The 16025-nt window shown below is 40.5% G+C and overlaps 1 protein-coding gene across 1 annotated transcript; it reads left to right on the top strand.

The window, feature by feature from the left end:
- The first annotated feature begins 1904 nt into the window (after positions 1 to 1904).
- Positions 1905 to 7859, top strand: LOC139744739 (uncharacterized). Its single transcript, XM_071655162.1, has 3 exons — positions 1905 to 1943; positions 2060 to 2294; positions 4412 to 7859. Exons 1-3 carry the CDS (start codon positions 1905 to 1907, stop codon positions 6913 to 6915), a joined length of 2778 nt encoding a protein of 925 aa, XP_071511263.1. The 3' UTR covers positions 6916 to 7859.
- The last annotated feature ends 8166 nt before the right edge of the window (positions 7860 to 16025 follow it).

Raw genomic sequence — 16025 nt, 5'->3', positions numbered from 1 at the left:
ACATAATGTACGATTGTTGTACGATGCTCATGTACATAATGGTAGACTCTTGACTATGCAGAAAATTCATGACCCTTTAGTCTTCCATAAATGTTTCAATGTGTCTTTGAAGAAAACACTTTATAACAGTCCATCTTATTGATGCCTTTGTCTAGACTATGGGGCTTTCTGGTGCAGTGTTCTAAAAAAAGAAAAGAAAAGGAAAGGACAGAACTATTACTGTAAAACGAGGAATTTTCGCGTGCACTTTAATTTCGCGAATTTCGCGAGCGCCAAAATTCACGAAATTAAAATGCACGCGAAAGCTTTTGTCTACACTACATGCATTGAATGCCAGTAGCAATTCGCGAAAATTTCATGCCACGAAAAAGGCTGTCGGCTCCAATTTGCGAAAATTTCATGCCGCGAATATATCATGTTTTACAGTATGCAGACAGCCCCTTAAGTGTACTTGCATTCCACTAAGTGTGACATGTGGAGTGTCAGGTCTTGACGCAGTTCTGTTAAAAAAGTAGTACCCATCGTGTTCTGGTCACAAGTTCCTGTGAACTGCAGAAGGCCTTACTCAGGGTCCATGATATACAGCTATAGGGAAAAGGAATTACCATGTGGTACTATTACAAAATCAAGCACATCACATGAATGAAACACTCTGAGTTGTTAGGAATAGATGGATGATCTTTTGTGAGTTCCATCACTGCTGTATTGCAAGTTGGAATAGGATCCCTCCTACAGTGTGGCTTTGTGACATATGTGTGGTTATACTTTACAGAGGCACAATTGAAGATGCAGCCATGGAAAATTCCTTATCAATTGGTATCTGATATTTCTATCATAAATCAAGTTTTCAGCTGTCAAATTAAAAACATCAATGAGAACAACAATTTAAAAACACTTCATTACATTTGTTTTGGAGTCAGACATTCCCTGTTTACTACATGTCATACTTACCAAGTGAAATGTTTTTTTTAAATTTCTTTTATTTTTTTTAAAGGAATCTTTGTTCATGTTACATGTGCTTAAATGTTTGTCAGTCTGTGTTGAAGCTGGAAGTAAATAGCAGGCACTTCTTTTTTTATAAGAAAATTTGTGCACTGCACAATACTCGGGTAATTGCATAATGGCTGCTTCCTTTTACTCATGCTTAGAGTGTTATAACATGAGAGCATTGTTTGTCTTGCTAGTCTGGATCTTACTTTGTATTGGGAGAAAATAGTGAAGTAAAAATGACTCTAACATGCAATTAAATGTCCCACCAACACTCTACAATTAATTAATGATACAAATGTAATAATGAAAACAAACAAAAAATCTATCTTTGTCATGGGTGAGCAACACCCACTACAGTACATTGTATCATTCCCTTTCATTTCAATGGTCACTGCTAAAATAACCACATACACCTCTTACATTGTATCTCAAACATGCAAGGGGCATGCTAATCAGAGAAATGGACCAGGCAGAGATATTTGTAGTGATAGACATGTAACTGCATTCCTGTGCTTGTCATCAAATTTCCTTGGAGGCAGAATCCTGATATCATCACTTGCGAGGAACGGTCGGTAACAGAGATGAGGCTGGATTCCCGAATGGACAGGAAGTGAAGCAGATGACAAGTCAAGAATGGAGCAAGAGGCATCATCCAGTTTGTTGGTGAGTATTAAAGGGAAAGAGCTTTGTCAGGAAATAGTACAGTATAGTGACCCCCATTTCTCTGAAAATTTCGGGGAGACAAGTTTTCTTGTGGGGCACCCACTTTAAAGGGATGGTCTAGTTTGGTTGAGATAGGGGGATTCAGGTTTTAACCTTTTGGGAGATAATTAGAAACCATGTATATGGAATATCAAAGGGCATATGATTCTAAGAAGTATGTAAAGTTTATTAAGATGAAAATCAGTTGTGAAATGGCTTGGATATCCAAAAACAAAGAGGTCCTAAGAAAGGTGGGATAGATCTACCTTTTATCAGGACAACTTTGTTTACTTTGTTTTTGGCTGTCTCCAAATCTTGAATCTGAAATTGGTCACAATTCCCAATCATTGCTCATTGTCTACTGTAGGCAAATGTCCTGACTGACGATGCTGGGCTCTCCCTGGCTGCCCTCGCCAAGAAACTTCAGCTCAACCACAACGCCCGGCTGGTGGCCGTACTCGGGAGCCAGGACGGCCAGCACAAGCTGAAGGTCATCCAGGGACGCCCGTTTCTCTGCGTACTCTGCGGGGAGAGCTTTACCCAGGTGGAACCACTCCGGCAGCACGCCCAGACTGAGCACGGCTACCAGGAGCACCTGGCTGGTGAGCATTGTGGGGAAACTCTTGGCTAGAGAAACATCCAAACAGACAGACAAATTATGCATTGCTGTGTGTTTGTCTGCTTATTAACCCATTGAGGACGAGTCCTTAGTATACTCGGGCAGGTGCCTATGGGATATGCGTGCTGTAGCAAAATCAGTCCATCCTCAACGTGTTAAATGACAAGTCCACCTTCATATACACAAAGATTCAGTGAATGCAGCAGTATTTAGTAGAACACATCATGGAAAGTTTGAGGAATATCAGACAATCCATTCCAAATTTATGAATTGTTATAGTTTCTACACAGTCATTGCTAGATGAAAAGACTACTACAGTGTGTGATGTCATATGCATAGAACGACATAAGGAAAATATAAAGAGAATTCCACAAAAGTTCATTTAAAAAAAAAGTACACATTCCCTTGACTGGCTACTGACATATGTTAAGGGCAATATTATTCCCCCTGCCTTCCGAAAGAGGCAAGTCAAGCGCTCTATTCTTATGCGAGAAAGGTGAAAATATGTTGAATTTTCTTTATACCTTCCTAAAGGGCCGGTCACACTGCCCAAAAGTTGCTTAAACACATGAATCACGCAAAAAAATTTGATTGTGCGTGCTTGTTCGTTGAGAATTTTTGCTTATTTACGCGATTAAAATCACAGATGAATTTGCGCAAGAACTACAGAAAGATCACGCAAAATCACTTCCAAACCACGCATTTTCAGCGCATAGGCACGCCAAGGCCCCAAACAGGGCAAATACAAGTATGTGGTTGGGCGCGATGACTTGAGGTCCACGGAAAACCACTCATAATCTGCGCATTATCACTAATGAACTGAGTATGAATCGCACATTATTCACACATGAATGCGATAGTGACAACATTTTCGCGAACGATCACTGATATACTATGCATATTTCGCGCATTGTTTGCTTAAGAACTACGCAAACTACCGGTACGCAAAAATTACGTAAAACAGCACAATACTGCATAAACTTTTACGCAGAGCCGAGTTTTGAGCTGCTCAAAACGTGGAATCACGCAAAGCGCCGATCCGCCGCACATCGGCGGACAACTATGAAGGTTCCACGTCAGACAAACTCATGAAATGCGCAATTCGCGCATGTATCGCGTAAGCCTCGAATTTCTTACGTGATTCATGCGTTTACGCGACTTTTGGGCAGTGTGACCGGGCCTTTATATCGTTCTACGCAGGTGACATACGAAGCTGTAGTAGTCGTTTCATCCAGTGATGGCGGCACTGAAACTTCAAAAATTCATAACTTTTGAATGGATTGTCTAATTTTTCTTGAACTTTCACAGATGTGTTCTGCTGATATTCCTGCATTTTCTCAATCCTTATGTATATGAAGGTCGACTTTAATCCTTTAAAGCCGTAGATTGACACCACAATTCTTTTTTTCCTCTCCCCTCTTTCTCAGTAGTCCGGACTATATCATTTTTCTCTTCAGCATTCTCAGCATTTAAGGAATCACTGTAGAGATTATCATGTTCGATTTAACTTCTGATCTCTCAGGATTTCTACAGTATGTCAGAATCTTTTTTCCTGGAGTAGTGATTGGAAGGGAAAAATGTTGGGGTTGTGTTAGAGTATTTTGACATGACATAATTATGTAAATTCCATGTGAATAGATAATAATATTGATGATATTTCCAGCATCCATTGCACACATGATTAGAATAGATTCAATTTTGTTTATTTGAACAAATAAGAGAGGTAATAATTCAGTTCTTCAGTAAAATGCATTCATGTTAGTATGCAAGCGACCAGAGAAATCTGTCTATTGATGCAAATGTGGACTTCACCGAAGTAAACAAAATGAAATGAGAAAAGAACAGATAAGAACTTTTCTTACCATCAACTTCAGTGATTTGTTAATTTATATAATGATGTACACAAAATTCGGTTCCTGTAGTCAGTTATTTGTGCATCCACTTGCTTTTAATATCTGCCAGCATGAACACTAATTTCAATGCACAAAAAATGTGGAAATGACACATGCCATGATATATTTCCTGGACAGTTCAAAGAGTCTGTGAAGGAGCTCTATAATGAATGCATTTTTGCATTGCTTGTTTGGTGTTTGCCAACAGGACGAAATCACGGCGTTGAAACTCTCCTGGACCAGCACAATGTCTTTGCCGCACAAGTCGCACTAAACACCCCAGAGCACAAGTTCCTGAACGGCGATGCAGGGGGCAGCCATTCACTGCTAGAAATTGGCTGCAACAGTATAGGCAGTGGATTTAAAGTGAAGGAGGAAGTATCCCTGGACTATTCGTCCTGCGACGGCAATGCAGACAAACCTCTAGAATCTATCTACTGTCCAAGCGATGGGGAGCTTGAAGACGAGAACGGCGATGCCGATTGCCATGTCTGCCAGTGGTGTCGGAAGAGATTTGTCAGTCAAGAAAAACTCCTCCTGCACGAGGTCCGTCACTGTGGCAAAGAGACCCACAAGTGTTCCTCCTGCCGAGTGGCATACGCGCCAAGTTCAAAGCCTACAGAGCCAGCGCCCAGTTACCTGAACCTCGACCAGCAGCGTGTGGTATCGACAGCTAGCTCCACGGCATTGGGGGGAAATGCACAGAGTGGGGAAGGGCCGTCCAGCAACGATAGCAGGGAGGAGCAACCTGTAGATGAAGCCTGCGTGCTGGAAGATGGCCATGGAATTGACTGCATCATGTGTGGTGAGACCTTTGGGGTTCTGCAGCACATGCTGACCCACATCCACTCCTACACCTCATTCCCCTGCACCTTCTGCACCAGCGAGTTCCCAACCATGCGGGAGCTTGGGTGGCACTGCAAGCAGAAGCATGACCTGCTGCTGGTGCGCTGCCCGTTCTGTTCCAGGGGATTTCGGGAGTACTCCCACCTCGCCTTCCACATGCGGGAGCACAAGGGCCACATGGTGTGCAGAATCTGCAAGGCCCAGTGCCTCTCCCAATCCAGTTTTGCCGCTCATGCAGAGTACCACATGAGGGTGGAGGGTGAAGACAGCCTGAGTGATGCAGATCCGGAGAGACAGGCGGACCAGATGCAGGATTTTGAAGAGGAAGTTCCACGCAAAGAGAAAGATAAGCAAGTCTGCCATGTATGCGGAAAACCCTTGAATTCCTTCTACTCACTCTTCCACCACATGCGGAAGGAGCACCCCATGGATTCCCTACCAGCATACAATGAGGACCTCATCAGGCGCCGCTTCCTCTGTAAAATCTGCGGCTTCCGCTTCCGGCGGAAGGACACCCTGGAGAGGCACGAGCAGGTGCACAAGAGAGGGGAGTACTCCCGCAGGAAATCCGCCCCACCAAGGCCCATGATGATGCCTCGCCAAGGGGACATCCTCTGCAAGATCTGTGGTAGAGCCTTCCTGCGCCTGTCCAACCTTGAGGCCCACATGGAGCAGGCACACCCTGGAGAATGCGATGAAGCCACGAAGGCGAGGAAGAAGTTCTGCTGCGACATCTGCGGGAAGCTCCTCATGAGCCAGAAGTCTCTGGACCGGCACATTATAGTCCACCAGGAGCCCAAGTACTCGTGCCCTATCTGCGATAAGAAGCTGAAGCACCAGGAAACGCTCAAGACACACATGAGGACTCACACAGGAGAGAAGCCGTTTTCCTGTGACGTGTGCCACCAGTCGTTTGCTCAGAGGTCCACCTACATTCAGCACATGTGCATCCACACCGGGGAGAGGGTGCACCAATGTGACGTTTGTGACAAGAAATTCATGCGGAAGCCCGAGCTGCGACTGCACCAGGCCAAGCACAGCTGCATGCGACTTTTCTCCTGCAACTTCTGCAACAAGACCTTCAAGACTGAGAAACACCGCAAGGTCCACGAGACACAACTCCACTCGGCGAATGCGCAGTCCTACATGTGTGACAAGTGTGGGAAGTCATTCACATGGGCTTCAGGACTCAAGGCTCATGTCTGCAGCCACGTGGGGGATGCCCCGTACAAGTGCCAGGAATGCAACAAGTCGTTCTCACAGCAGATCTTCCTCAAGCGCCACATGCATGTCCACACCAAGCCTTTCAAGTGCGACCAGTGCTACGAGGGCTTCAAGACCAAGATGGAACTGAGAAGCCACCTGTCCCAAGTCCATGGGGCCATCCCAGAACAACTGGCCCATCTAGGCATGGACCAAGCCCAGGACCCGATGTCTGAGCAGGACTGGAAGCCTAACAAAGTGATGATGGACATGGGGCTCGATCCTAACGTTCCCTTGTCCGCCCAGCTCTCTGGTCCGCAGCAGAACCAAATCCAAGTCCCAACTCATGGCCCATCGCACGGGCCACCGCATGGACCACTGCACGGACCACCTCACGGGCCACCGCATGGACCAATGCAAGCCCAGCCTCATGGGCAAGTCCAGGTCCAGACTCATGGCCCCCCTCATGGCCCCCCTCATGGCCCACCCCACAGCCAAGTGCACGTCCCACTTCAAGGACCGATTTCAGGTCCACCGCTTCCCCCATTCCTTCCTGATCCAATGGTCCACGATAGGGGTATGTACGGAAACCCACAATACTCGGTCCAGGACTCTGGCAACCAGGCAATAGCAGCCATGCTCACACAGATGTCCACGTTGTGAGATGTATTTATTCCCGAGCTTCCTCCTGTAGACTTGACATTGGCCCATAACCAAAATAGATTTTTCGAATGTTTTAAGTATCAATAAAGGTATTTGATAATTCTTCCAGGAAGAAAAAGTATGGCACAGGATGATATGCTAACCACTCCTTAGCAATATCATCAATTTTTATAATTTTTTTCTCCATTTGTGTCAAGCTTTTGGAAGCACATATCATTCCTATCAGGTAGATAGATATTTGTAAATTCAAAGGATTTTTTTTTTTTACTCTTGTGTTTCCTCCATGATTTTGTGCTTCTCCAAAGAGGGAAGGGAGTGGAATGGAAAGGGAGGGAGTTTGAATTGAGATATCAATATATTTTTTTGCCCCTCACTTTATATACGTTATGCACTTTATATTGTTAAACACTCCACACACCCGTGGTCAATTGTCGTGCATATAATCTCCGGGGACGATGAAAATGATGTTCCTCTGCAGTTGAATGAAGCTCAACATTGCCTTTTGAATTACCACACCAAGGATTATTTCATTGCCTGTTTTGGAAAACGACAACTCATCGCGAGAGGGTGCGCTGTCGCCGTGCATCTCACCGTCAAGACGTTTGTATTTTTTATGTTGTGACATTTTGATACATATATATTTTGAGAATTTTGATGACTGTGAATACCTAATGATGTAAGATAGTAAATTTGCCTGTTAAACAGAATTGCATGCTTCTAATGTCTATTTAACTATTGACTATCAATGTATATTTGTTGCCGATTAATTGTGACCGATGTAGTTTGAAGAGATGCAGCAGTAGAAACTAACGATAGAATCGTGTAACAATTAATTTAGATCAGATTTGTATTTGGAGGAGAGAATATTTTGCTATTTCAACAATTCAGATAGTGGTAATCATGCACTAAATCTCGAGCATATTTTAATGTGTAATGTAAATTGTACATATTGAAATTTCATTTCAGTGTTTAATGGACATACTTTTCTTCCTCTTTTTTTTTTTTTTTTTAAAATGTGAAGTAAGCCAGTAAATAGCAGCTCAGGTAGCTCATGTAGACCATGAATCATGAACGTTTTATTCAATGTTCTTTTGTATGCCGCTACAGTCAAAACGCACCAGAAGTATTACGTCTGTGTAGTTATCGTCTACTGGTATGGGTTGTCGCTTCTATATGTGTTCGTGTTCGTCTGAAGGAGAGGACACTTTAAGATTGTACAAAGAGCTGTTCTGTACATATGAAAATGATGTGTACATATTGTAGGGTCGTATGGAATGAATGTTATTGTAGCGAAGGCTGGTAGTTTTATGAAGAATAAGTTAGAGAAGTATTAGCAGGAAGAAGTTTTGTGTGTATGTGGACAACATCTCATGAGTTGATGATTAGCATTTTTGATGTAGGTGTTTAAGTTCTCTTCACGACAAAAACGAAAAAAGAAAAAGAGATTGAAAATGATAGATAAAGTAGAAAAAGCAAGTAAGAAAATCACTCTGCAGAGTCCTAACAACTTACTTCCCTACTTAGAGTGACATTCTGATTCAAATTGGGCTCTCAGTTTAAGATTTGCATAATCGTATTCAGCTATGGAGTACTTATTCTTCTTTGTATTCAACCCCGAAAACAGGAGAGCATTTGGAGAAAAACTAATGAGAATTCAGCAAGCAGAGGTTACCATAGATATGCTGCAGTACCTGCCGTATGTGCGTAGTGATACACAACTGTAGTTGGGAGTTATGCATGCAAAGGAACACTGCTTATTGTATGCAGCTAGTATTATATCTGCTAATGACCAAGTGTAGTCATGGGGACTCATTAGTTATTTTTTTTTTTGTACAATTACTCAGGGAGTCTTTAGTAGCCAAAAGCAACGTCCAAATTCACCACAAATCCAAAACAAAAATGATATATGATCTGACCATAACCATGTGTATTGGATTTCGAAACATTTTTTTTTTGTTGCTTTGTTTTGCTTTGTTTTCTTTCAAAGTAGACACAGTTCATGGCAGGTGCTGAATTATATTTTTTGAAAATGGAATTTGATGAATTCATCCCTTCTCATCATAAGATGCTGGGCTGGGTATGAAGTGGAATGTAAAGTGTGATATTTCACGAAATACACTTTCCAACCCTTTTCATTCCTTTCACCCACGTAGAAAGGGTGAAATATTCCTGCAGACTTTAATCTTGTGCTCTTGGCAACTCTAAACTTATTATAGATATCTGTACCCCAGATTGGAGAAAAGTGAGATGGACTGGTTCAGTTTATCGAATCTGCACTAAATCAGGAAAAGTTAGGAAAACTTTGCCATTTTGAGAAAGAAACGGGAGCTTTACACTTTGAGAATGTGTTGCCAATTTCAGAATCAAGAAATTTAAGGAGCAGTTATGAAGCTTTTTAGAATTGTGCAACCAAAAACATTCATATATATTAACAATGAAGTGCTCAAGCAAAAAGGAACATTTTACTCTACCTCATAAATGTCTAACAATGAAGAGCAAAAAGTGTAATGATATAATACAGCACCAAACCTCAGAAATTTTGGTTTCGTGGAGTTAACTGATTGGACACTGAAACATAAAATGGGAGTTTCCTTTTATTTATTTTAGAATTTTTTATCATTTCGCTTTTCCTGATGTTAAACAGGCTGCAGAAAAATGTCTGCCTGTGGTCACCAAAGATACTATTTCAGCATCCGTTTTTGCAGCAAAGCCAAGGATTTAGTGTTACGTGTAGCAATTTAGCCAATATTGGTCATGGGTTTCTTTTTCAGATGTGTTCTCCCCCCCCCCCCCCCCCCCCCTCAAGAAGAAGAAAAAAAAAAAGAATGAAAAAAATTGAAAGCTTTTTTGTATAGATATGTCTCCACAGATGTGAGTAGTTTGGGAAAATTTATTTGAAGGGTTTTAAATATTCATGTTCCATGCAAGTTGTAAGACTGTATTCATACTGTATTGGGAAATGTTTTCCATCTGAATCACCACCCTGAGAAGTGCCAAACGTGTACATTGTAGTTAATAAACCAAACTTGGTGCTGGGGTCCCAACTGCAAAGGGCAATAGCGCCCTCACTGGGGAAACAGGCTGTGGCCATCTAGACGGACACATAAATTAAAAATGTCTTCGATGTTCAGTCATGGTCGAGAACTAATGCCAGGTCATAGGTGTTTAAAAACAAAAACAAAAACAGAAACCCGAAGAAACAAACGCCATACGGGGTGTTTTTGAAAACACCTTGAACCATTCAAATGCAATCTCATTCAACTTACCTTACTGCCAAACCTACTCGAAGTTTATAAAAGGAGTGCTTGGTAGAAACCAGCTCTGATTTTAAATGACATCGACACAGCTTAACAAGGATTGAAAAAATCTCCTGGAAAATGGGTCACAACTGCTTGTAAAAAGGAGTTTTATTTTTGATTTGATTAATGTATTCTCTTGAGGCAAGACTAAAATTGCATGGTGCACAAGTGCTGTTAATTTAGCGTTGTCAATAAGGGTTAGATGACGATTCGCATTAAGTAATACTATGTACGCTGTTACCTCATAGGAAAATTTGATAGGCTGAAACTAATACCAAAATGATGGCCATTCCTTTTTTCTTCTTCCTTTTTGTTCTTAAAAAGAAAAAACCAACCCTGCAGAGCAGTATTTGTTGGACAAAAATATTTTCTTGTGTGCGAATGTGAGCCGAGACCGAAGAATCGCTCCAAATCTGCCATTTTCAGTGGAAAGAACAGCAAAATGTATTCAGATATATGAATATCACGTATACCTACTTAATAAGGCAAACCGACTTTTAACAAGATAGCTTTACACCTATTAGGCAGGTGGTTTTGGCAGCAGCCTTAATTTTTACACCATTTGAGGACATCAACTGGAGAGTCAGTAGGTACCTATGCCCCTTGCAACCATCTCTGGGCGGGGGTGGAGGGGGGGGGGGGGGTCATCACTGCATCGTTCACTTTAAGAGAGGAGGGCCGTTTGCCCTCCAGAGAAAGGGAGTAGCAGAGATGACCAAAAAAACATAAAAGAGGGATAAATGTAAGAATGCTCTTTACTTTCCAATGCTAGCCAAATCAAGTATGATACACCAACATTGAGGCTGCTCTTACATTGAGAAAAAGAATACAAAAAGAGAAGAATAGGGAATAGAAGAAGACGGCTGATATGCAATCATGGGTGATTTGTGGTAAAAATTTATCAAAGTTTCAAAAGAAGGGGTGTCTTTGTTCCTTTCATGTATTCATTTGCATAACTTATTTATTCCATTCATTGCAAAAATGTGTCTTGGTTGTTGAAAGCAAATTCTACTTAAGCAAGTTCTTCGGCAGGTCCAAGGACAGTAATAATGCCTAAACTATGTTCATCTTCATCTTTGCCAAACTTAAGAATACATACACTTAACATATTATATTTATTTTCCATGAATGTGTAGTCATTGCGTTATTCTTGTTTGTTCAATCATTTTGTTGTTTTTGTTGTTTTTTTTTTTTTCCCTGACAAGTGTGATCGCATACCATAGTTGTACGAACATGCTATGGGTTATCAATTTAACATGAGAATTGAGATACACAGCCCTAGTGTTGCATTCGGGTAGTCAGTTTTAAAGGCCACAATTTGGAACAATTTGATTTGTGTGTTTATATTTGTTGTTTTGTTCTTTTCTGTTATGTTCTTTTAATTTTTTTTTTTAAATTTCTAAGCTATATAAGTTGCAGATTGATGTCTGCACATTCTCAAGAAATAATCATGGACTAATGACTTGAATGAATGACGAAACATCAAAATGGAACTTGTTGAAATAATGTAGCAACCTTGCCCAAGGCTACCATCACAGCTACGGAAGTTATATGGGGAAACCACATTATAACAAGCTCGCTTTATACAACGAGGTACCTCTTTTAACCCGTTGAGGATAAGTCCCGAGAATACTCGGGCAGGTTTCTATTGGAAATGCGCGTTAAAACAAAATCAGTCTGTCCTCAGCGGGTTAATGAGGTGAATTTGGCAGTCCTGATTTTCCATGACTGTATTCAGTTCAGCTGCTTTCCTGTTTTTCCAACCTGTACATTTACATTTAGGTGTCATTTATAACAAGATAAATTCAGGGTTCCGGCGACGTCATTGTAATGGGCTTTCCATGTACAGTCATGATCATATTTTTTTTTATTTTTATTTTTTTGTCATGTTTTGCCTGCAGAACTCATAAGAATTACAGTCGACCCTTTACTTTTGCACAAGTCAATTCCTGTTTGACCCATGGAATGCCACACTACAACTTCTACTTAATTCATGTCATATTTGTGCTAAACACCATTTCTGACTATGTATCGAGCGACCATGTTTTCAAGCATTTTGAAACATCAGTAGGTATGACCTTGACAGTGTTCACATCTGAGATTGTTATGCATCGATGCTACCATGTGAATAGTAAGGTGAGACCTAATGGAAAAGTGTTTCTAGGAAAAGAGGAAATTGTCCTTCAAATAGAGTTCCAACAATTGCAGTTGACAAGAATAAGAGAAGTTCTTTTCCAACAAAGGGCAATTTAGGAAATGATTATGCGAAAGATATTCCAAACTTTCAAAGGTCTGTGTTTGATCCAATGTTGGCTCTGATTGGTTCCTCAAATTGGCCACACCTGTCATGTTAGTGCGGTGTCACATGATCATCTCTCATGCAAGTTGCGAGAAGAAATACTGTTGTTTTTGTTATTTTTTTAATAATCTGCATTCTAACAGGGAGCAAATATCCATTGTTAATTGTAAGTACAGTGTATTTTGAGAACAGTTGCTTACAAAGTCACATGACGAATGCTTTAAGGACTAGTGATGTATAAGTTTTAAAAAAAAAACCACACAACCAAAAGCCAATGTTTACCATGTTTTTCTGCCACTGTGTGTAATTCTTAAAATCTAAAGCATTCATATCGAAAGTATTCTTACAAGCACCAAACTTTTTTTGGTTGTTTTGGAAGCTTGCTGCTCAATTTCTTAAGCGTTTCCCTTCTACTGTGTGTACAGTGGTATTCATCTCACATTTAGCTGTTGCTCGACACACTCCACGATCACTGAAATATGTTAGGTATCGATTGCCGTATTTATGGCTTTGATGACGCGCAAGTGGTCAAACCTGAATGCTTCTGTGATGATACATTGCCATGGAAAATGCACAATTCTGCTGGATATTAATTTGTGGAAACAAAATTGACCTGCCACCACATAAGCCATATAAAGTTGAAGAATTCAAAGGAGATTGTATACTCAAATACCAAAATGTAGATTTGGTTGAAAAGTATGAAATTCTGTATTTTTTTTTGGTAATCACAGATTACAAAAGTATGAATTCATGAAAGCATGGAAAGCCCCAATTTTGATGTACTTGGTTGCACCAAATTGAGAAATTGCATGTTGGGTACCTGGTAACTTTAAGCAGGTGTTGATGGTGGCGTGTCTGCAGTCACTGTATAATTGCTGTACATCGAAGGTAGATTTGATGCTGAGTAATGCCACTTCATTTCATGTACTGTACTTAGTCTTTGGTCAAGAATTTAACACCTAAACTGATTCCTACAATGTATATCCGATCTCTACAGAGCTGCCATGTTAAATATAAAGTGTATTCTCCGAAGTCTTTTTAGAGGGAGACCCCATCATTATGAGCTCACTTACAATGACATGCCACTTGAAACAAGGTGAATTTGGCAGATACGACTTTCTGTTATTGTATTTCGCTGGTCTCTGCAAGTAGGTTTGCACTGAGGTACTGGTCATGATGAGGAGTAAAACTGGCGAACCGGTCATCATGGGAATTCCCTGTATATTATTTGCACGTTGCTTGTTTCAAAGATGGTAACAAAAGAGGTAGGTTGTGGGTGATTGGGGAGAAAAAAACTCCCCCCCCCCCCAAAAAAAAAAAAAGCAATTAGTTAGGAGCATGTATTCATGAACCACTTTTGCATGAATTTATGTCAAGCTTTTGTCTGTGCCTGTTGGATTGTACAGGTGTAAGTTCCAGTAATTCCACACTTTTCGACTGAAATATGAAGGCGTCACATTTCTTTTGATGAATGTTGAATTGTAGTCAATAGATATTCTTCCAGTTTAGGATATGTCTTGTGTTTTTGAATTTACCATTCAATAGCAATAATTTTCATTTCTATAGTGGAGGCATCTACTTTTTAGTAACAGCTTGTAACGCCTATCTACGATGTGAGAATACATTTCTGAGAAAATCTACCAATGATATTCCAATATCCATTGAGTACGACCTTAACTCAGCATATATTTGAAATGCCAAAGTCACATTTTTATTCTGTGTGTACCATTTTTGCACACACAGATCAGAGAGACTGATAACATCTCTTGGTGGAGTTTTGATTTATCTGATAGTTGTTTGTGTAAAGCCGTCTTGACACTTGCATTGATTTGGCTTAGGCACTGCCCTGCATTATGGTGTGCCAGAGTATGTTATTCTGTGGCATTTAGTCCGTTTTTGGTTTTATCAAATTTATGAATTGTGCATGTGCATGAAATGCATAATCTTCAGGACATGCATTGTCATTTTCGTTTTTATGGTACGCCGTATTGACATTGTATGCATTTTTAACGCATTGGTATTCATTGTCTTGACATACTTGTAGTGGTCACTTAAAAAAAAAGAAAAAACAAGTCACAAGACATGTTACTGTACGAGCTGAAATTTTCGCGAATTGCTACTTGGAGGACATTTTCGCGTGTTGTTAATTTCGCGGTTGCGAGGGTCTAACTGAACTTAGTTATTCGCGCGTTGTTATTTTCGCGTGTTGTTATTTTCGCGGTTCAAAGGCGATTCGCGAAATTCGCGAAAATAAAACCACCGCGAAAATTTCAGCTCGTACAGTAACTGGTCCCAGTCCTTTTGCAGTGCCCGCATGATGGCACACATTGTAACGGCCAGTTTGCGCATATGTTAGGCATAGTTAACGAAGGGTTATGCGGAATCTGCAAAGGGTTTACGAAAGTTGCCCATAAAGTATGTCATGCCACAAAATTGAAGGTGCTGAAAATTTCTTCATTGATGACATTGGCCAGCATCCGCACCCCCGCATGTTGCCAGGAATGTATTCTGGCATTGGCACAAAATGGTGCATGCCAATGCGCAAACCAAAATATGTGCAAGTGTTAAGGCGGCGTAAGATACAAGCAGGAGATGTTAACTCTACCCTTCCGAGATCAGAAGATATTAGTCATCATTGTCGAATATTGGAGTTCATTCTAATCATGTTTCGTTATCTATAGTAATGGTTTGTAGTTGGCATTGAGATTGCTGCTGTATACCAAGATTCTGCATTACTTTGGACCAACTTTTGTAGCATCCTTTAAGTGTAAAATGTAATCCAACTCAACATTTCTGATTGGTTTCATGCACAAAAACAACATCACCTATGAATCTAAATGTAATGTTTTTCCCTCATTCAAAAAGCAACTACATGTAATCGCCCCTTCTGCCAAAATCATATTTGTTTTTTGAAATTTTCATTCTCATCTCTGTGATTTCTGCCTCATTCTGTTGCAAATCTCTTCGTAGTTTGTGCTCTGTCTATGTTTGTTGCAGTTTAGTTCAAATCATTGCAATAATCCTGAACGCTTTAATGAGCAGTATTGGATCTACGTTCCATGGCAAATTGTCTTATTTTGTAATTGTAAAAGCCTGATGTATCCATGGCATTTACTGCGAAAGTTAGAAGGATGTAGTATACGGTGGAAACTCGATATAAAGAGATCTAGGCCCTGTTCTATGAAGAGTTATAATTGATTATGTAGTTGATTTCTATCATACGTCTGTGGCAGCCTGTGTGGTAAGGAAATTTATAATCAATTGTATCTTTGATAAAACGGGGCCCTGATATAACAATACCTGATGTGATTAATTTCTCTGGTCCCAAGGAATGCATTTCCTTTGTTTTGTTTTGTTTATATTCACTGCTGGTGTAACGAAACATCTGATATAAAGAACAAATTGTCTTGGTCCCGATGATCTCATTATAGTGAGTTTCCACTGTATTTTGTTTATTTCTTTTCCAGGAAGTGTTGAGTATATTATTTGTTCATTAAAATAGCAAAGTTAAT

Source organism: Diadema antillarum, unplaced genomic scaffold (genome assembly GCF_040938485.1).
Source record: "Diadema antillarum isolate AM-2024a unplaced genomic scaffold, OU_Dant_1.0 seq00001207_RagTag, whole genome shotgun sequence".
In the NCBI taxonomy this organism is placed as follows: domain Eukaryota; kingdom Metazoa; phylum Echinodermata; class Echinoidea; order Diadematoida; family Diadematidae; genus Diadema; species Diadema antillarum.
The sequence above is the reverse complement of the archived record's forward strand: the minus strand, read 5'-3'. Positions and strand labels throughout refer to the sequence as shown.